Source organism: Mizuhopecten yessoensis, unplaced genomic scaffold (genome assembly GCF_002113885.1).
Source record: "Mizuhopecten yessoensis strain PY_sf001 unplaced genomic scaffold, ASM211388v2 scaffold8103, whole genome shotgun sequence".
NCBI lineage: Eukaryota > Metazoa > Mollusca > Bivalvia > Pectinida > Pectinidae > Mizuhopecten > Mizuhopecten yessoensis.
In genome coordinates, this window is record NW_018407380.1 from 176,572 (window position 1) to 200,504 (window position 23,933).

Consider the following 23,933-nt stretch of genomic DNA (forward strand, 5'->3'; position numbering starts at 1 on the left):
CCCCCCCCCCCTCCCTCAAATCTGACCCCAAAAACGTACCTGCGCACTATATCCGAGTGCACACAATACCCACAAATTTACGGTAACTAACAGCAACTATTTAGAAAAGTGATCTGGGTTCCTCCCAAAAATATTTGTTTGCTATCATGATCAGTCAGTCTTTAGTTTACTTCATGTAACCGACTTGCATTAACATGATAACCGGCTGTAAGGAATAGTTTGTTGTAATACATACCTCCTTTCCGACTTCTTGTCTGTCTTTCTTCTAGATACCGCACATATTTTTCTTGTTCTTTCACTCTGGCAAATAAAGTTTAAAAGAATAAATAACTTCAACATAATCCTGAAAACTATAAGCTTTTATAGATCATTTTTTTATATTATTTTATGTAAAGTTACAAAATTTTGGTCCTGGACGTCAAAAGAAGGTCATTATATATAGCAATATTGCTAAAGCTGACAAAAATGAAATATTCCTAGAGTTTGAATAAATTTTACCATTCAAGCATCATAAAAAAGACTCAGTTTACTATTCTTACATTTTATTGCTTTTTTTTTGAACATCCAGATATGAAATCCTGTAATAAGTAGAACTTCATGTTGACCATTGATATCTTGCTTCTTTATTAAAAAAAAAAAAATCAAAAAAATCTTACTTGTTGATCAATTCTTCACGGGTAAGTTCATTGAGATCAACAGTTTCAATTTTCACCTGAAAAGAATGGAAATATTGCTGAATTAACAATGCACCTTTTTAATGAGATCAAACTAAAATTTATGACAAATTTTATACTCTTTGTATCACAATATCTGATTAAATCATGCACACAGCAGCTAAGGACTAATTATAATAAGGGCACCTACATATAAAACTTAAGAAGGATCTGTCCAGTATTTCTTCGGAAATCAGAATATTTCATAAAAATTGTGTAAGGACAGATGGGCAAAAGACACAAACTGATAACTACTTACATGTATATACTACTATGAAAGATCATTCACATATCAAATGTATTGTTTGCAAACTAAAACCTTTCCAGTGTTATATATTTGATCATGATATATTTTGGAAGTTTTAAACCAAATCTTAAGTTTTAGGAGTACACAAAGCAGAATCTATTCAAATGGAATCATAATGGTCAACTCAATGTATTGCCAAACTTGTTTGAAAAAAAACCCAGATGCGAGGAGGATAGTATAACAGGGTAACACTGCATATTATCATTTCTATTTTGATAGCTCTGTCTGCTCTGGTGAATGTATAAAGCAATGTTTGGTCAGGATGGGAAACATGTAGACTATTCAGCAATAAAGGTCTTACCCTCTTTGGTGATGGCGGGCTGTCTGTCATGATTATGACCTGAAAAATATAAAAATACACATTTAATCATAATATAGTGAGGATCAAAAACAACAAATAATCCAACAAAATTGTGAGGTAGTAATTAAATCTTTAGCAAGCTAAGGATGGTAATTAACTTCAACTGGTAAACAAATTGATGGTTTTGGGAATTTGAATCGCTCATTAACATTTATTGGTAGTATGTAGACTGGTGTTACTGCACATATAATACAAGTCCACTAGTTCCATACCCGGTACCATCTGCAGTCAGTACTTGACAGCCCGTACCAAAATTTGGTTCATCTTTACCAAGGGTTTTAGTGGTTCCTTACTTAAGTACGTAAATATATATGGTACTGATCAGCGCTTAGGAACAAATTAAACTCTTTGATACGGATGTACTAAATCTTGGTACGGGTTGACGTGTAAGGTGGTATGGAGCGATTGGATTTTACCGGTAATGCAGAGTACCGTTCATGTCACAAGAAGTCCATGTTTAGAAATGTAGTACACGTGTAGTGTGCTCTAATGATATATATATTATAACCCTACATTAGACATCCACTTGTCAAAATGTCTTTATGTTTGCTGTTGGGGCCAGCGAAAATTTTCGCTACATGAATATCAGATTTAGTAAATAACAAATAATGAAATTTTATATTTAAAAATCATAAAGTTTAAAATAGAAAATATTTAAGACTACTATTAAAACTGATCCAATGTCTGCTCACTCATTGAATCCTGCATGCATTCACTTCTAGAAAACATCTAAGGTGACGGATCACCAAACCATCATTTTATCAAATCAGTGAAAAATCTGAGGAGGAATTATATCCATTTATGGTTGTATCAAAGGAAGAATATCGATGGGTGTTCTTACAAAAGAAATTAGCACCCGGGGCTCACTTGAGAACATTTTATGATGAACTTTAGAATTTATATGACAAAAAGTATTTCTGTAGTGTGAATTTATTCCTATAGTTCAAAAATGAATGCAAAGTCGTTGCACGCGCCAGTTTTTAAAAAAACCGTAATCAAAACACTGACATTTGAGTTTGAATTACGTCTTCTTATGCTATTTGAACTTAAAAACTAATCATATGAAGACAAGAAATGGTGCATGGCTATCTATTCTAAGTTTACATCAGGTCCAGTACACACTGCCGATTGAGCTATATAGACCTAAAATAGCTTTATTCACCAATACATTATAGCTGTATTAAGCTATATCTTCTCATATTTCAATTTTCATTAAATCAAAGCAAAGTCGCATAAAACAATAAGGTTTATGGTAATGGTGACTACAAAACGCATACAGTTTTAATTTCATTTTTTTCATAAATGTTAAATTTCCGATTTTTTACATCATTATTTTTTAAAAAGAAAAGAATACTTTATATATTTAATGTCTCTTGCTATCAACCTAATGATACAACCTTATTTTAATAGCGAATTTGTTTCGTTTCCCTTAAAAAAGAACATCACATGAAAATAGCTCAAAAGACCTATTTTAGATAGGTCAATTTGAAGGAATTGGCCGGTGAAATTGCCCCTATTTTGAGTATAATATTCAACTCGTCCATACAATCTGGCACTAGTTGAACTAATCAAAGATTTTGTCACGACGTTGGGTTGATGCAGCACAAATGACAGACTATATATATTACATAATAATTAATCACTTAGTTAAAGTTAAGAGAAGGAAAATTTAGTTAACAATGTCAGATGGTAGTTTGTTCCAGTCTAGTATGGTACGAGGATTTTTTTTATTGATGTCTAGTTAGTGTTTTCGAGTATTACTGTTGGTATTGGACCTGGTGGGAATTTCTAGGAATTCTTCTGGCTCAGTGCATCCTGTCAGTCGTGGATATGGCCACTGTGCCCTGATGAATTTTATGGAACATCTTAAGGCGATTATTTCTTAGAAATTGTGAGAGCATAACACTTATCTGGGTGGAAAGCCATTAACCATTTTTTCTCCCAAATGGCTAGTTTGTCCAGGTCAGACTGTCAGGTCCTGGCATCTTTCCCAAGTAATTGTCAGATATACGATGGTATCATCCGCAAACAGTTTGACCATGGAGTTCAAGCCAATTGGCATGTCATAAATATAAAATAGGAACAGACTAGGCCCCAGTACAGATCCCTGGGGGACGCCGGATAAAACTGGTACATACTCAGATTTGACGCCTTCAACAAGTACTGATGGAGTTCTATTTTTTAAGAAGTTTGAGATCCAGGAAGTAGTTTTATCATCTATACCATAATGACTGAGTTTGTTGGTAATTAAGAAGCTTAAGAGAGTGGCTGACTTTATCAAATGCTTTGGAGAAATCCATAACCAATATATCCGATTGTTTTGAGTTGTCAAGAGTTTTGGTAATATCATCAACAAATTATAAAAGTTGTGTTTTACAGGATCTGAATTTTTCGAAAACCATGTTGGCAAGGATACAAAATATTGTGACAATCTGAATGTGTCATGATGTGTGACACTATGACATGTTCCATTATTTTACAATAAATGCAAGTGAGTGAGATAGGTCTGTAATTTACAGGATCATATTTTTGGCCTTTTTTAAATATTGGAGCAATATGGGCGGTTTTCCAATCTTTCGGAACAGTGCCAGATTGTATGAATGAGTTGAATATTATACTCAAAATAGGGGCAATTTCACTAGCCAATTCCTTCAAAACTCTTGGACTCAAGTCGTCTGGCCCTGGTGCTTTGGAACTATCAAGATTTTTTAGTAGTTTTTGAATACCATTTGGGGTAATGAGGGGTGTGTTCATGGTTGGATATATCTGGATTCATATGATTTTCTTTAGAAAAGACGTCAGGAGATATGTTTTTGGATGTAGAGAAAACTGATTCGAATTGCTTATTGAGTAGGTTTGCTTTTGATTAGGAATCTGAAATGAGCTTGCCATCATCTTTTAGATGGGGGATACTTGTGAAGTCTGTTTTCTTGTGTTTTATGTAGGTCCAAAAATTGTTCATGCATTTGAAAGTTCGAGACCGAGGTCTCATCTGGAGTAACTATGTTTATAACTCATTAACTGATTTGCTGACACATTTATTGATTTTTATGTATTTTTGCAAAAAGTGATCCGATTTAGGTACTGCCTCCTTATTGTTTTACATGAATAAATTTTGAACAGTTTCACTTTCTATGCATAATTTCCGAGAACACAATCAAAGACAAAAAATAGGCGAATCCATTTCTAACAATTTAATCACCATTAATTTGTACTTGCTTTCCATAACAATGCAGATAACATGTTTTTTGGGGAAATGACTCAATCATTCACAATATCACTTTTATGTACACTGTACTAGTTCAGTAGGACATATCATAATGCACACCCCTGGTGGCGTCCTAGTAACCTATACAAATCAATGAGCGAAACCATCGAAGAAAAGTGATATATAACTTATATAAGGGAAGAAAACACGATGTTTAGTTAGTGAAATAAACCACGAAGGAGATCGGGATCGACACTATAAAGAATAGTACTTCGAAATAAAAGGATTAAGCATTCCCTTCGAAATCTTAATCATGGCGTCGATTTAGGTGCTCGCCACGCCTTATTACTTCCTTAAAACCTTTCTATACATAATGTGTGTCGTGTAAAATAAATATGCAATATTCATCAAATGCTGCTTCTTAATTTCACCTGAGTCTTCTGGACACTTGTTGGCGACGAAAATCTGCAATCAAATGTAAATTTCAACGTCGTTTCAAACTGTACAGCGACACAAGGGGGCCGCCATATGTAATTAACATAGGAATTATGGGAAGGCTGCAGAAGGGGCAAGTAACAATAATTTCCATTGCAAAGAAATTCATTTTGATTTTGAAAAGAAATTTTGCTTTGAAAACAAAAAACGTGAAAGTCGTTCTTTATTGGTATTTTGATGATAATTGTGAAAAAAACAATAATTATCATCAAATGGTCAATATATATTTAAACTTCACTGATTAAAGAAATGGAACGTTATGACGCGTAAACTATCCTAAAATTCAACATTTTAAAGAATACTATTCATTTTAAACACTATTTTTTCACACATAAATATTTTATTTATTTGTCCTATTCTTAAAACGTTAAACAATTGGATTATAAAATTCGTTTTCTGTTTACAAACGTTTCTTTTCATACATATTATTTAGTATTTTGTATATTTTAAAGAATCGGATAGGTCAAGGTCAATTCCTTACGAGACCGGCGAAACGATCGAACATGCTGTCTGCTACGGCCACCGTAATCAAAAGGTGATAATTACTAACAAGTTAATTGTCACGTGGTTAGATAGAGTTCATTATGAAGGTGAATTTTCTGGTTTTTATATAATATTCGTTTTGCCATAAAAATCGAAAAAGTAGACGGAGATTTGAAGGGCACTTGAATGACTTGTCATACCACGGACTTAGATAACATTTCTAATTCCGTGGTCATACCTACAGGCTACAGTATAAGATCTGTGTTTTCTCGAATTTGACTCACTTATGAGCTCTACTTATCGCGGCTTGAAGGGGTGTGCGCTGAAGACCTAATTACGTTTCTAAAACTGTGTTAGGGCACTCTTGAATTGATTTTTTTTTTCACAGTTAACCACTGAGTTTGGTAATAAATTCCAATCCCGGATAGTGCGCGATACAAATGAAAATTTATAAATACAGTTAGTGTTAACACTTAACACAAAGTTTTAACACTAAGTTAGAGAAGGACTGAATGTGTCACTGTAACTACATGTGATATTATTTATCTATCTATTTCTTATAGTCCACAGATATCACATTAAACTTATGTTATAGGTCCTGCAAGTGCTCAACTAGTTATCTATAGCTTATGCATTGTGAAAAAAACTACATTTTATGCTTAAACTACGGATCTAAGTCTGTGCTTAAACTTAGTACTAATATTAATACCCGCCTCCTCTAACCGACTGGGCGCAATTTATAACTAAAATTCTCGTCGTTAGAAGCCTACGTTAATGCAGCTACACTAGCTTTAATTATACAGAACAATTATACATCAGTACAGACATGCACAAGTTTTAAATTAAGACAAACAGGTCGGACATATGGCATGTATAGGTAATAAACCTGAATTTGGGTCACAGTTACCCATTTCAATAACAGTTTTATAACTGAAATGGGTAATACTTTGAAATAAAAAAAAATCCCCAAAATTCTTTTAAACGCTTCAACTTAAAATCTTTCAACTAAATCTGATAAATAACACAATGAAGTACATTTATACACAAAAAAATATCAATTCTGAGTGTCTTACTTTTTGTGAAAATGGCAAACCATATGATATCACTGACTTTGTTCTTTCCATTGACATCAGTGTTAAGTCAATGGAATCCAGTGTAAATGTGACAAGTGAACATTATTTTTCTGTGTGCTATTTGTAGCTACTCTACAACACACAATAGCAATGGAGGGGGTACAGTTTGTCATTTTCACAAAGATTTAGACAACTGAATTAACAAATTTTTGTGCACAATTGTACCTCATTGATTTTTTTTTTTTTATTTGATTATGTTGAAAGAATAATGCCTTATTTGTTCACATTGTTTAAAAGAACTTTGTGTTTTCATTTAACATTATTCCCCATTTCAAAAAAAAAAGAGAAAAGAATTGTTACTGAAATGGGTATCTGTTACCCAAATGCAGGATTATTACCCATACGCGCTGTTGTGCCCAACCTGATAAAAACAAAACAAAAACTGTTTTGTATCGATATTACGGCACAGGAGAATCAGAAATCTTGCAAGATACATTGAGTTGTGTACCAAGTATCAGATTATTTGGGAGCTTTTTGGCCAGATTGGAACGCAATCAGGGCTTATAGATTAGCGATTTCCATCCCTCTGACTGTCTGTCTGTCCGTCCGTCTGTCTGCACTACGGTTAAGAAGAATGGTTAAGCTCAGTTTCCAAGTTAATAATTATCCCACATCAACTTAACTTGCATGGCTTATGTATCTAAGGATACTTATCACATGCGATGCGGTGTTGATCAGCAGGAATATAGCATTTAACTGCATGTAGCTCAGAATAGTAGTTGTGGAACTGGACTGGGTCGATCGCCGGTAGCTCAATTGGTAGAGCATCTATCTTTCATCAAAAACATGGAACAATTTAGCCCCTCTTTTAAATTGAACACTAAACAATGATCCCTTTAAAATTAGGATTCCTTGATATCATTTGACAACATTCCTCAAGTTGTCCCGAAAACAGCCCAAAATGATACCTGTGTCGAAACCTGAGTCCTAAAAGGATAAGGCAGGCAAAGTTGAGCAACTAGGTTAAAAAGGATTAAAGAACAAACCCAGGGTCTGAACCTACAGCCTTATGGTCAATAGGCAGGTGCACATAAGCTGTGTTCGGTAGCATCTGCTTCATTATAAGACTAAAAAGTAGAAAAAAAAACACCATGTTCTGAGGACTCACCTTCTACTTGTTTTGGCAGCTGCCATCTTTTAAACAGTCCCAACTTTTTTTTCAACATACAGGCTACACTACAGTGTTAATGTAACTGAAGGAAATGGAATTCTTAGTTTTATTAAATATGACATGATGTTCCTTCATAGAAGTAGTAAATTATATGATATGGAGAACACCAGTCAAATATAATTACCGTAAATGTTTTATGAATAAATGCTATGACCTGAGCTTACTGACGTATTCAAACTGAATTTGGTATTGAGTGTCCCTGTACCTAGGGGATTCTTCAGTGTTTCATAAATAAACCGGGTGTGATGCTTAATTAGGTAGACCTAAACAAATTATGTAAAAAGGTACAAATATACATGAGAAGGGGAATATGAAGCTAATTTGGGATGAAGCATCCCTGGACAAATGGTGTTGCTTATCAGAGTATAGATAGACCGGGCACAGCTAGAGGAAACAGGAACATGAGGCCCCCATGGGTGTTAAAGGACACCTAAGTTGTAATAAAAAAAATCATACCATCACATTGCAATCACACGATAATCATTAACCAAGTTTAAATTATTTCCAAATGAAAAAATGCAAAATATGCCCTAAAAGTTGTCTTTCTCTTTATGAACTGGAGTAAATTAAACCCCCTCCGGCAGGGGAGAATGGGTGACCTGGGGGTAATGAAATTCATAAATTTTATAAAGCCCCTTTGAACCTTTCCACCACGAAGAGTACTGAATATTTGATTCTAGCATATCTAGGTCTGAAGATGACAATTTTTGAAATTTCAGCCAATTCGACCCCTTTTGCCCCACCTATCAGGCCCTGTTGGGCTAAATCCATATAATATGTATTATGGTTTGTGAATGGTCTGGAATTTTTCTGCCAAATTTCATTGAGATTTTTTCTAGTGTGCCCAAACATGTAGGGCCTTTGGGTACATTGGCGAGCCGCCTGAAGCATACTTTGCCCGACCTTCCCTATGACTTCAATGCGTTGGAACCTACCATTTCTGCAGAAATCATGCAAATCCACTATACAAAACATCATGCTACCTATGTCAACAATAGGTATCAGTTCAGTGGAAAAAGTGAAACAGATGAAAAAAACTGAAATTTTGTCTCAGTGACTAAAATACCTTCACCTGTCTGTCTTCAATACCATAAGTTTTTTTTGTTTTGTTTTAAATTTTTAGCCATTATTTAGGGTTGAACAATCTGAGATGGATCTTTAAACGATGGAAACTAAAGGATGATACATTTATAACAATGTATCTGATTCTTCTATTTGTATGTTATTATAAACTTGAAATCGTATTTAAAAGCATGCATTCATAAATTACATAATGGCCGTTTTGTATTTTCTAGTGTGCCCAAACATGTAGGGGCTTTGGGTACATTGGCGAGCCGCCTGAAGCATACTTTGCCAGACCTTCCCTATGACTTCAATGCGTTGGAACCTGCCATTTCTGCAGAAATCATGCAAATCCACTACACAAAACATCATGCTACCTATGTCAACAATCTCAACATTGCAGAAGAGAAATTAGCAGAGGCAATGGAGACAAGTAGGTTCTTGTGTTATGTATTATAAATTATAATGGTGAATGACCAGTTACTTGGTTTATACAAAATTCAGTGGATAATCAACTAGTTATATTGTTATAATCATTACTCTGTTTCTATTTGTTAAACATGTAAAATAAAGAGGAAAATTAGATGACCTTTGGATATATACCTATGTCAGTGTGTATATGAATAATTTCTATGTCAATATACAACATACTATATCCTTCACTGATTTCTGAATAGTAATTCCAGTTATTTTGATTTGACAATCTGCCTGTTTATAAATATAGCAATTATTTACGAATGTGTTCCTTGACTTAACTTTTTCAGTAGTTGACAAATTCAGTATATGGATTTAAGAGTAGTCTTCTGTCATACATCATAAGGAAACAGACCAGAATTATCAAGGCCAACAATATACAGGATAATGTTACTGTAAGCAGTATTTAACGTTGGAAGGGCAATGCATTATTTGGTAGTGTTATATTGGTAATTTCAAAATTGAAAACGGCATGCAAATGATCTTTTGCTCTTGAGAAAACAGTTTCAGATTTTTACATGTGGATATAGAAAAGTTTGACGTGTTAACTTTTTCTTTTTGCAGACAACGTCAATCAGGTGATTCAGTTGCAGCCAGCTCTAAAGTTCAATGGTGGTGGCCACATAAATCACTCCATCTTCTGGCAGGTCCTTAGCCCCAATGGGGGAGGGCAACCATCTGGGGATCTCATGGAAGTTATCAAGCGGGATTTTGGCTCATTTGAAGCTATGAAGACTGAATTGAGCAATGCATCTGTTGCTGTGCAAGGATCTGGCTGGGGATGGTTAGGTTTCAACCCTGTCAGTAAAAGACTAAGGGTGGCAACTTGTGCCAACCAGGACCCACTACAACCAACAACAGGTAAGTGCTCTTTTGGGGTGGGTGGGAGCAATCACAACTTTCATTATTATATTTCATGTATCATACTATTTTCATATTTCAACTGAATATGAGATTAACTGTGCCAAAATTTACGTGGTTTAATCTAGTTGAAAAATTGGTGCGAATGCCAGCTTCTGACAGCCTGGACCCACTTCAGACTGAACATACCACAGCCACAGGTAACTATGACTTTGGAAGATTTGCCAATGTCAAGTGATGTGGGATGCCCCTCTTCAGTAAAAAACAATGATTTGAATTAATGTATAACTGTATTGAACACCCAACTCCTGATTTCATCAAAAATATAAAAGATGGACTACACATAGTATTTAAATTTGTGTACATGTAGTCATCATGTACAAATGTCTTTAAGTTGACAACTTTTTTGGAGTTTAGAAACTGGGATGTGGGTGTAGTATACACTAACATAACTTAACACAAAGAAAATTGACAGTTACCCAGTGTCAGCTATATGTTTATGCTACTTGGTGGTTATAGAGATGATTTTCTCTGCCAACCTAGTCAACATTCAGTCTCTCTTAATCCACGGTTTTGTAATTGGTGTTCAGCAATGCCGCTCGGTCATCATAATTACTCCAGTGGGTGGCATCATATCCAGACTGTTATGGTCAAGTATAACAAACTAGGTGTGTTGGTGGAAGCTGATTTAAGGCCTTTAAAAGTGATCTCGGTCTTAATTCAACTCTTAATGATTCATGAAAAAAATAGATATGTTTATGATATTCTGATGTTGGAAGACATATACGGTACTCTGCTGTATGTACCCAAAGAAAATCTTGCTGCCTTGATCACTGCGGTAAAATAGTTTAGTTCATTAAGAATTTTGAAACACATTGCTATTGTCTTAATACATTTCTTGATTTTTTAAAAACTTTTCTTGCTCAATTTTTCACCATGATTTATTACCAAAATCTCTTGTTAAACAAAGGATTTGACTCACCATATATACGTAATACATTTGGAAATTGGAAGTCTTCAGACTTGCTGGATGAGGAAAGAGAGTTGTTAGTTTTGTTGAGTTGGATATTAAACATGATTACCACAACTCGGAATAGTCCAAATTATTCTGACGTTCGGAATTGCTTTGTTACTGCATATTTTTATCACATACAAGATACACCCCACATGTAGTTAATTGACTACTTGTTAGTTTTCATTCTGGACTCGTACAGTACATGGCATGCAGCTGCATTGGTAATCTATTTACAGTCAAGGTTTTGCTTTTCATACGTGTAATATGAAACGGCATTGTCATGGATCATGGAATACTGCTTTAAGCATGGAAAGAGCATGTGAGGATCTGCAGTGAAAGAATGCCAATAATAATAATGTGATATCTTGATAAGTGACAATCCTTCTGGTAGTTCTTGTCTGTACATGTTTTTTTTTGTGTAAATTGTATTTCTTTCATTAAAAGCATGTTCTAAGCAGCTGTGACTTAAGCATCCATCAAATCGTACAATATTTCATTGCCTACTCCCTGAAAAACCATTGACACATTTAAGAATTCAGTAATGTTTTACTTCAATATTAACAAATTACCACCTTCTAATCTATCTGTACATTTGGTATGATGTATATGTGCTGATGGACATTCAATATATGTGCTGATGGACAGTCTATCACTTCCATGTATTATGTGCTTTTCCCTGTTTTGTATGGCATTCTGTCCATCTGTTTGCCGTATAAATGTCAAGTTTGATTGGATGAAGATACATTTTACTCCAATAAACTCCAATAATCCATGCATATTCATTTTACATGTGCATATATAATTACATGGTGTGGAACACCACTATTCTAGATAAAATAACTTTTGATTCTATCATGTACTTGTGAGATAATACATAAAGAGGAATGCATGCATCTTCATCATGCAATGCAGTCAGTTTTTCAACTTGAGATCAAATGTTTGATAAAATAAAGGCTAGAGAGTAGAAACAATAAGATGGAGGCTACACAGTATTACTGATAATTTATTGGATATATATGTAATACAGGTAATGTAATTTAGTGTAAATTGGATTATTTTTTGGAAACCCCCCCCCCAAAAAAACAACATGCTGATTAGTTCAAATGTTTAGCCCATTATGAGCTGTTAGTTTTGATAGGCCATAAAGATTGCGTTGTGAATGGAATAAGTTTTACTAAACAAAAAACACTTTTTCCTGAAGCTCAAAAATGGCTGGTAAGTACATATCTGTATATATTTGTTATTGCTTTCTAAACACATTCAGAATACAGTTTTCAATGAGATGAAGTGGTAGGTTGTTGACCTTGGAAGAATTCGGAACAATTTCTACTTTTAATGACATTTTAATTGGACATTTGGTAAAGGTATGAAATGATGGACTAGGTTGGTAAGACAATGACCTTTGACCGGTACTCACTTGAATCACTGTTAAAGGGGCTGGTTGGGGAAAAAATGTCATATTTGCTAAAATGGCATACACATGTTTAAAATACCTTCTTATGAAATAAAGAAATTTTGCTGAAATTCACTCCCTAAGAGTAAAAATTATAATAATATTTAAGAAATCCTAAATCGTCACCTGACAGTCTAAAACTCTCAATTGACCAAGATCAGTGATGTAATTTTACCGCACGCGCGTCATCAACAAGGCCAAATGTAAACATCGCGGCGAATAAAAAAGATGCATGCAAAAGTCATGACAGGCACGAGGTATCAATACCGTTATATATAACAACAACCTATAGGTAGGAATACTACACTTGCATCATACATGACCTTTGAAAACAATTATTTACGTATGGTATTGCTGTCTTGTCCACTAGTTGAGTCCGACATGGCACATGACGGCGTGTTATTGTTGTTATCCTCACTGCGTCACTTTCGAAACAACCACGTGACATATATAAATAGATCTGCGCTAAATTTACGCGGGGCTTCCCCGAGATTTCAGTGGTAAAAACTGGACAATGTAAGCAGAACTCGACCATCATATTGCCGTGGTATATCTTTTGGAAGGCCAGAGAATGCATTTAGACCCATTTATATTGTATTTTTTCCCCGGCCAGCCCCTTTAAGTGTACATTGTATTAAGATATGATATTTTGGCATCATATTCATTAATTGCAGTCCAATGGCACAGGAATATTTTAGAACTTTTTAGTCAAAAAGTCAGACATACTAATACCATATTAAATGGTTTCCTTCAACACATTTTGTGTATCAATATTGAATCAGGCACAAATTTTCATAAGGTGATTTATATTTGATAGCACATCTGGTCTGAAGGACAAAGGTGATCTGTCACTGAAATACAATGTTTATCTTGTTTTCTGTCCATCAACTGTTTCTTAATGCTTTTTCATAAGAACCACATGGCATTGGGTCATATCTGGCCTACAATTTGCTGGGAGGAAGGACTCAGTAAAATTTACTCAAATAAACTACATGTATCACATTTCTACCAACTGTTGAAATTTCCTGGCGAATGCTATAGCCATTATGCTCTTGTTTGTTATTACATAACATTTGCCAAGGATAAGTGTGCAGTTCGTATGTTTTAAAAAATAAACTTTTCTAGTAACTGTGTATTTAAATCATTTGACAAATGATTTATTTGCAAGTGAATTTGAATATGTGTACTCGCAGTAAGCTAGGGATACAGAGCTGTATAACTGTTGTTAGCTTAAACTATTTCTAAATTTAAATGTGATTCAATGTATTTCTGTGTTACAGGACTGGTTCCTCTGTTTGGCATTGATGTCTGGGAGCATGCTTACTATCTACAGTATAAAAACGTCCGACCAGATTACCTGAAGGCTATTTGGAATATTGTAAACTGGGACAAAGTTGCACAGAACTTGCATAATGCCACCATGGCATGCTAAATCAGTACTGTTCCAAGAATGAATAATTTTGTGTGCGTCCCATCATCATCACTTAATCTGGGCATCAGTGCTAGATGGAATCTACTCCTGTTGAGACACTGTGTCATATTGTTAACACAATGCCTACACACTTACTTGTGCTTTTCTTTATAGTGTGTACATTATATAATCAATACTGGTGCATGTTCCTTGTGATTGAAATAATAAACTTATTAACTAGGAAAGTGAGTGGTATTACTGATAAACTGCAAAAAAAAATACAAAAAATGTTGTGGTTAGTTAGCAACCATTTATGTAGAGAGAGCAGACAGAAATTGATATTAAGTTTTGAATGCTGTTATTTGTCAAACAATTGATTACAGTAATTAAAATCCATTATGCAAGCATCACTACAGTACTTCAGAGAACAGCTTGTATTTGTCCTGGATGTGCTTTCTTTGTACCTTGGACAAAAGACCAATGTTGTACTAGATTTTTCGATTAAATTTTTCTGTTGCATTTCCACATCATTCTGGATTGTATTGTTTTATCCCTGTCCTACTTATATTGAACAAAGGGATGAACAGATGCCTAAGTTATGAAGTTTACATATATTCAGAGTGTGTATTTGTGCATTTTAAAATTAAAATAACTGAACTGTTAACTGCAATTAATGCTCATGTACTTGGCCCTATGTACAAATAACAAGTTGGAACTGTGTGTAAGAGCTACCCATTATTTTGCAGTAGTCATATTAAAGTTCACCTGTATTGGGACATCCTGATATGACATATCATGTTAGATTTTGTGACATCACATAGTATTGGCAACAATATTGTAAACAAATGAAATTAATAAGAACATTTCTGAAGAAATATTAAGAAATTTATTACATGTGGAAAATTGATAGCAATTTATTTTATTCTTTGAGCTGTAACCAATTCCTTGATTAAGACTTGTTGTCACACATCATATTTTGATTGCTATAAATTGTTATCCAACATAAATAATAAAACATGTTGACATATCGTAAAGCATTTATTGTGCTGATGCTGGTAATTTCATTACCTCACAGCTTTTTGATATTTATTGCATTTATGAAGTTATCTTATTGTCTGAAAGGACTAAAGCAAAGAATTTCCTGGATTACTACTATTTGAAATTCTTTGTAAAATATCTTTTGGTTCAGTATGGCTGTGTGATGCAAAGTGTCGAGCTAAGGTGCTAAGATAAGTTTTATTTTAGGATCCCAATGTTTGATTTTACAATTGTAATCACATTAACTTTGCATTTCTCTTTATTATGTAGTTTATTTGATGAAGCAATTTTGGTGTATTTTCTGGTTGCATATCACTATGATTTACAATCTTGATTCCATTTTATGATTTTCAAATGTCAAAATGAAAAACTTTGTTTTCTGCAAATTAAATCCGAGATTCAGAAATATTTATATACCTGTATTCGAGTTTTCCTCAGATTTGTGCATGTTCAAGCGTTGAAATGATATGCAATGCTTAACCCCTTGCTTCAAGCTTGATAGTACTTCACATTTTGCTTTAACTTTAAGACAGATCTAATAGTGGAGCGTTAATAATCTTGAGGGCCTGATGTGCCAACCTGGCATTGCTACAGTCTGAACCAACTGATTTTGGGGGCAAATTGAAACTGGAATCAATGGATCAGGTGTTGCACATGAAAATATCAGTGTAGAGAGGGTGCTATATATTTCTCGCCCCATCCCTCTTTGACCTAAACATACTAGGTAGTAAATTAGGAAAAGTTTCATTATATAAGAAAACTTCATAGCACTCCATGTCGGGTACCTACTGGCTAAAATCAGGACCCTAGGACTTATAGAACTTACAAAGCTTTTTACCAACTATAGCCAATGTTAACCTTTAACCCTGACCAGTGCTTAAAGTTGAACTTTGACCTAAACACAATGATCTATTAAAAAGCACTGCTAATCTGCATATCATACTCAAGTATGGTGGTTTAGAAAAAGTCATATAAATATGTTTACATGTTTGACTGTTGTGACCTTCAAAGTAGATCAAGGTCGTTTTTGAAACATTATTGCACTCTCTATCTGGTACTTACTGGTAACAAGAGGCCCATGGGCCTTAACGGTCACCTGATATATTTATACAGGAGTTGATTTTGTTTTTAACATGAACAGAAATATTATTCACAGTGACAAAAAACAATAAAACCACCTTATTCAATATCTAGCATACAGATTTAAGACTAAAAAGTATTTGAAACTAGCACCTCTGATTCTAAACAAGGAAAATGAAGAAATTTTAGCACACTGACTCCTTTGGGCCCCACCCTACAGCCCTTGGGGATAGGACTGGCTCAAAATTTTCAAAGTATCAAACTGTCAACTCAAGGTTATAATTCCAATCAAGTTATTAACATGTAATATTCAAAGTATCATTTGCCGTTATAAACCATAATAAATTCCCCTCCCCCTCCTTCCCCCGGGGTAAACGTGAGACCCTAGGGTCATAAACCTTAAGACCCTTCCATCTATGAAGAGTGTTCGATTCTACCATATCTGGGTCTTTGAGAAGAAGATTTTACAAATTTCAGTAAATTCAACCCTTTTTGGCCCCACCCATCAGCCCCAGGGGGTCAGTCAGGGCTGATATGTGCATACCATCAAACTGCTATCCAATACGGATAATGCTAACCCAAATTGAATAACTTCCAATGGAAATTAAACAAATGTTGGTCCAAAATGTGATTTCCATATATAAACTATAGCAAAGTTTACCCCCACCCCAGGGGGAAATGTGAGACCCCAGGGTCATGAAATTCACAATTTTGGTAAAACACCTTAAAACCCTTCCATCTATGAAGAGTATTTGATTCTACCATATCTTGGTCTTGAGAAGAAGATTTTTGAAATTTCAGTCAATTCAACCCTTTTTGGCCCCACCCATGAGCCCCAGGGGGTCAGTCAGGGCTGATATGTGCATACTATCAAACTGCTACCTAATACTGATAATGAAAACCTAAATTGAATTACTTCCAATGGAAATTAAACAAATGTTGGTCCAAAATGAGATTTCCCTATATAAACTAAAGTAAAGTTTACCCCCTCCCCAGGGGGAAACGTGAAACCCAAGGGTAATGAAATTCACAACTTTGGTAAAGCACCTTAAGACCCTTCCATCTATGTAGAGTATTTGATTCTACCATATCTGGGTGTTGAGAAGAAGATTTTTGAAATTTTAGTCAATTTGACCCTCAGGCTTGGGACTAATCCGGCCACTCTTTTTGTTGACCATTGTCCATGAAAGATTCCTGCAAAATTTCATTGAAATTAGTTCAGGGGTTTTGGAGAAGACGAAAATGTAAATTGTTTACAGACACACGACGGACAAAAAGCGATTGCAATAGGTCACTTGAGACTTTGTCTCAGGTGACATAAAAAAACCTGATGGATGACAGATGCTGCATCAAACTATAAGCTCATTGACTCTTATAGTACCAGGTGAGCTTGTAACAACTCTAAACTGTCTAAATCTAAGATGGCTGCCTGGTAGCCATTTTCTCATGCATAACTAAGGACCCAAGGGAAGCCTCCATACAAAATTTAAGAAAAAATTGTCCTTCACTTTTTGTGAAATAGTGATAACATACTTCACCTGCCAAAACATGCACAACTATGAATTAGTTTGTTTTGTTTTTGCTTTATGTCGTTTAACAGCTATGGTCATTCAAGAGGTTTGGGAGGTGGAGGAAAACAGGAATACCTGGATATTGTTCCTAGAAGGCCTCGAAACCGCAACCAACTTTTTAAGTGACTGGTCAGAGGTCAAAATGCATAATACAGTGACCTAAATTTGTAAACTTTTTAAAGGTTCAGGTCAAAGCATAGGTCACAGTGACTTCTTGTATTCTGCACGCCTCCATCTCATACTGAATTTTGTTAATGTGAGTGAAATACTGCAGAACATATGCTCTTGACAAAATATTTAAAGGTTAAGGCCAAAAGGACTTTCTTTTCCTACTCTACATTCCACCATCCCAGTATTTACTTTCATACCAAATCTGGTTATGCCAGTTGAAATAGTATAGAAAATATGTCCTGGAAACACTGTCTCAAAGGTTAAAGTCAAAGGTCAGATTATAAAAACAAAGCATAGGACACAGCAACCTATTTCTCGTACTCTACACTCCGGCATCCTAGGATGTACTTGCATACCAAAGCTGGCTAGTCCAGTTAAAATAATATTGGAGATATGCCTGTGACTAACTTTTACAATGGTTAAGGTCAACAGTCAAAGCATAGGTCACTGTGACCTACTTCTTGTACTCTGCACTCTCCCATCTCAAGATATACTTGCATACAAATTCTGGTTTCTCCAAGTGAAATAGTACAGAAGACATAGTGGATAGTTTTCTGGACAGACGGTGTAAACCTAGAGCGATTCTTGAAGGATTTAAATAAAACAATGTGAATAATAAACACAACTTTTTATTTAACAATAACATCATTACTACTTGTAAATATGCAAAATCACAGCTACCTACACCTGGCACATTAAAAAGAGGCATGAGATTCTGAAGTGTACTTTGATTATTTCGTCTTTGCATATTGCAGAGTTATCTTCTCTTGGGAGCAGGTATTGATTGTTACGTCACTTGTTTGTGAGAGTAACCTCATCAATTTTTGAGAAAACGACGTAATTTTCTCACACAAACCAATGATGTACCAATCAATACCTGCTCCCAAGAGAGGATAGCTCTGCAATACGCAAAGACGGAATAAATGTTGATACTTAAATTGCAAGGTTTCATTTGGGTTTGGCTTATATCAAATTTTTTTTTTGAAAAGAACAAATTATGGTATTTAATGATTAATACAAACAAAATGCTTAGAATTGACATGTTAGCCCTCTGTAACATAGACTACATACTCATATGATAAAGCTCCAACAATTAATTACATGTATATTTACCAACATTTTTGACAGTTAAAAATTCCTGTTCTTGAATATGTTTGAAATAAATAAGGACCATTAAAAACTAGTCTAGTGATGTTTACACCTATGCAAATAAATAATTTCAAAGCTGCATGCTTTCAATTGTCATTCCAAAAATTACTTGTTTCCTTATCATCATGTAATTAATGATATAACCAAATTACCATAAAACACTAATAAGTATCAAATATCTTCATAAATATTAATTTGGTGAACAAATGGATAGTGAGAAGTACATGTTTACTGATAAGCAGATGTTTTGTTTCTTTACTTATTGATGGAGTAAGTAGGTCATTACATATATAAACCTTATGTAAGGATCCGTTAGTAATTACCATGTTACTGTATTTTAACAAGAGTACTGCAGGGCGGAACAATATACGTCCGTCGAATGTAATATAGTGTTATATACTATCTTGTATTAAAATAAGATTTGCATCACCTTAAAAGTGGCTAGCTAGCATGCTATAAATCTCACCTTACACTATAAAGACAATGTTCAATTTTCTTTAATTTTCTAACAGTTCGAGGAAAACAAGTAATCAAAAGATTAGTCTCCAACTCATTAAACACATCTTGATATCATGATTATAAAGCCTACAAAGTTTCAAAGAAATCGATAGAAAACTATAGAAGGAGATCTCCGGACAAGATTCAAGTATTAGAAATAAACAAAGGGCAATAACTTCAGCAAAAATAGTCGAATCAAAAATTTGTTCTTTGAAACATAACTATGTGACATGACTATAACGATTTCCAAGTTTCAAAGAAATCGGTCAAAAAGTAGGAGGAAATTTCCGGACAAAAATAAAATACTGAAATGAACAAAGGGCAATAACTTTTGCAAAAATATTTGAATCAAAATTCTTTTTGTACAAACACAACAACATATCATGATTATAAAGCCTAACAAGTTTCAAATAAATCGTTCGAAAAATGTAGGAGTGATCTCTGGAAAAAAATAAAATACTGAAATAAACAAAGGGCAGTAACTTTTGCAAAAATAGTCAAATCAATTTTTTTATTATGGAAACACAACTTCATATCATGATTATAATGTATACCAAGTTTCAAAGAGATCAGTCGAAAAATGTAGGGGAGATTGCCGGACAATAAAAGTTTACGCTGGACGGACGGACGACGCCATACCATAATACTCCCGTCAAATTTGACAGGTGTATAAAAACTATAAAATCAATCATTTGGAGCACCTGCAAAAATTCTCATGATATTTTGAACATTCAATCACCTACCTAGTGAATGATATCTAGTAACTGAAGCTAATAAATGCAAAACATGAACTAAGATACAGTACCAAGGCATAGAAGGCAATAACCAGTGCTATTTAACTGTTCCCCATACATAACATTTTCAGGTTATTACACAGGTAAGTACAATGAAGCAGTCAATCATCAATATACATATGTTATCTGTTACTGTTATGTGAATAGCACCATAGTTGCATACTAAACATGTAACTTTACAAGATGGTATTTATAGTTTAAGTTGTATGTAAACAAATACAAATACTACCAGATCTACAAGTTCATTAAGAATTTGGCACATCATTATTTTGTTCAATTTATACAACTGTATTAAAGAAGATATTATACAAGTGATGGTTATAATATATATCCAATAGTGTGAGTTCATTCTCAAGTATATTTTGCGAAAAACTTATGAGACTGGTATATATATAATATTTATTACCCCTTTGAGAAAAATCTAGGATTCTGATTGGTTAAAAACTACAGTGTACCAAACCGCATTCGTAAATCTCAGGGGGGATACGAAAATCTCAGGGGGTATACGGTCATGTCACGTGATTCTCCGCAGTAATACGGTGGAATCACGTGATTTTACAAGGGGTATACGGGTCACGTGTCTTTGTATCTTGTGGCCGGGCATCGGGAGACAACTCGTATTTCGTCTGCTTCGCTGTTTACAAAATGGCAAAACGTTTCGCTTCGCATACTGAGAGGAAATACTCGCCAAAAGGGCTAAAAATGTGCCACATAACACACAAAAGTCGAACAGACGGGCGGCAAACATGCTGAGAACGTGTTTAAAAGAAAAGAATCAGGAAGAACAGCTCGAGGAATTTGATAAAACGAAACTAAATGAGGTACTGTGCCTGTTATTTTTCTTTGTTTTTATTATAAAAGACTCAAAGGGGTAATAAATTCGTTACACAGATTTTTGGCAGGGTATACGGGATGGTATGACCCTAAAGGGTTTCGTATTTCCTGAGGCCGAAATATGAAACCCTTTAGGGTCATACCATCCCGTATACCCTGTCAAAAATCCGTGTAACTAATAATATTAGTTATGCTCAACCATTTCAAATTATTTATATAAGGTTTCCGATAAGTAATAAAACTATCTTTCTATGTACCAACATATGATTGCACTTCAACCATTGGAATAAAATTTGAAGCAAGATGTGACATTTTATATTAATGCAAGTCAGTTTGACGGCAAAAAGTACTGTGTAGGCACACTGTATAAAATCATCAAGAAAGAACTGGTCACCACTGAGCTTACAGCTGTGATGAGACCTACAGCAGTTATAGGCTATACTAGTACTGCTCATCACATCACAAAATATTTCAATGAATTAGTAACTACTGTATGTGTACATGTTACTGGTATAAGGATGCTGCATTTACTATATAACTAGGTTGTTTATTGATATTTGAACTAAAATAATTCAGCAATGGCACTTTTAAATTGGATTTCCTGAACCAGATTACCCCTGCAGGGACAGAACAATATACACCCCTACAATGCCAATGTATGAAACCTAAGAGAAACAACACAAGCTGGTAACTTCAGTAAAATTGAATCATTTTTGGGATGTGGTGAATGGAAAAACATTTATGATGATCTACTTCACTAACTGGTAAAGGTATATATACATCATATAACCTTAAATACCTTTAATTAAGAGATTCATAAGGGCAGAATATATGCCATTCACAGATTTTAAACATTTTTGAACTTTTCTTGGTACATGTATAATATGTATATTGACCAAGTTTCATCAGAATCGGTCATATTTGATGTACTTTCTGTGCATATTTCTTTCAACTTTCAACTTACATACTATTCAAATGACAAATTTAACTTACCAACTTTTGCAAAAATACATCCAGATATATAAGGAAAAGGTGATTAGAACAGGCCAAAATCAGAACTGAACCAGTCATTTTGGCCTGCTGTTTGTTCTTAATTAAAACCCTGTGTATAGTGTACATGCTAACTAAGTTTCATCAAAAGAAACAATATTTAGCATGTTATCTTGAAGAAACTGATTTTGAAAATCACAGCTCAGTGTCCTAATCAATTATGTAAAGGATTGCTCGTCTTCTAACTATGTCCTAGTGTATAGAACATCTCACTACGATTCATAAAAATCATATACTGGTATTTACTCCAGCACGTTATCTTGTGGAAATCAAAATCTGGTTGTACAAAAAGACACTGTTAATACCATAATGTCCTGTCAAAAGTTTTTACGGGTGAAGAAATACCTTTAATTGTACAAACTTTCTCCCAGTGCCCTTTTATATTTCAAACCATGATAATTGTGAAACTATTGCTTCCCTTTGCCCATACTTGATTTATCTTAAACCAATAACACCTAAGAATTACCTAAATAACATGCAGATTTTGAAGAAGATTGAAAATAGACTTTACTTTTGTGTAATATATTCCCATTAACAGACCATGTTTAATCCAAATCTGGTCATACCTGACTCAATCATTGGATTACCAAAGGATTTATCTGTTGTAAATACTTTGAAGCATCTCCTTGTACATGTACTTTAGGTGAAGGTTTGGATAAAACTGAGCCTAGATCAGTGTAGTTGCAGTCACAAGCTTCAAATGAACTGATGAAATAACAAAGGGCCTTATAACTGTCATATATTTTGAAGCAGCATCCTACTTTTTCTATAGGGGCATCTTCACAATTCCCTTAACACACACAAAATCTGAAAAGATCTGGTCAAAATCTCGAGGACTAGATGTGATCACAAGATAATTAAAAATATAAAGAGTTAGGCAGCATATAACATAATGTGCTCCGCTTTCGGTGGGCGTATTAAAATCAAAATAATGAAAAATAGGATAATATTTATGTACAACTGTACATTTAGTGGCCATGAACAAGTTTGCATAAAAATTGCTATGTACAGTAAATTTCAATGCTGAGAAATCATTAGTATGAAGTCAGTTCTCAAACATATTTCCATGATAACGATTTAGAATCAATACTTATTTTCACTGCCCCTAATTTATGCAATTGGTCGTGAACTGTCCAAACTTTCAAAAATTATGTGATCCACATTTGTACTATTAAATTGATGTAAAATAAAATTTGCAAAGTGAATATTTTTGTGTTCAAATCACTGCCATTTAGTAAACCAAACAAGAGGCCCATGGGCCTTAACGGTCACCTGATATATTTATACAGAGAGTTGATTTTGTTTTTAACATGAACAGAAATATTATTCAAAGTGACAAAAAAACAATAAAACCACCTTACTCAATATCTAGCATACAGATTTCAGACTAAAAAGGATTTGAAACTAGCACCTCTGATTCTTAACAAGGAAAATGAAGAAATTTTAGCACACTGACTCCTTTGAGCCCCACCCTACAGCCCTTGGGGGTAGGGCTGGCTCAAAATTTTCAAAGTATCAAACTGTCAATTCAAGGTTATAATTCCAATCAAGTTATTAACATGTAATATTCAAAGTATCATTTGCCATTATAAACCATAATA

General features: G+C 34.3%; 2 protein-coding genes across 3 annotated transcripts in view; one reads left to right on the forward strand and one right to left on the reverse strand.

Annotated features, from left to right (window-relative positions):
• Positions 1 to 5,133, reverse strand: part of LOC110454892 (pre-mRNA-splicing regulator WTAP-like) — a 23,808-nt gene extending 18,675 nt beyond the window's left edge. For both annotated transcript variants that reach the window (XM_021504668.1, XM_021504667.1), the window contains exons 1-4: positions 5,021 to 5,133; positions 1,322 to 1,360; positions 657 to 712; positions 236 to 300 (exon numbers count right to left, since the gene is read on the reverse strand). In XM_021504668.1, coding sequence (XP_021360343.1) covers positions 236 to 300; positions 657 to 712; positions 1,322 to 1,351 — 151 coding nt within the window. In that variant the 5' untranslated portion in view covers positions 1,352 to 1,360; positions 5,021 to 5,133. The remainder of the gene's footprint in view (positions 1 to 235; positions 301 to 656; positions 713 to 1,321; positions 1,361 to 5,020) is intronic.
• A 391-nt stretch (positions 5,134 to 5,524) lies between these two features.
• LOC110454894 (superoxide dismutase [Mn], mitochondrial-like) lies at positions 5,525 to 15,599 on the forward strand. The gene is made up of 4 exons (XM_021504671.1): positions 5,525 to 5,619; positions 9,167 to 9,366; positions 9,972 to 10,268; positions 14,017 to 15,599. Exons 1-4 carry the CDS (start codon positions 5,588 to 5,590, stop codon positions 14,166 to 14,168), a joined length of 681 nt encoding a protein of 226 aa, XP_021360346.1. The 5' UTR covers positions 5,525 to 5,587; the 3' UTR covers positions 14,169 to 15,599.
• Positions 15,600 to 23,933: the final 8,334 nt, after the last annotated feature.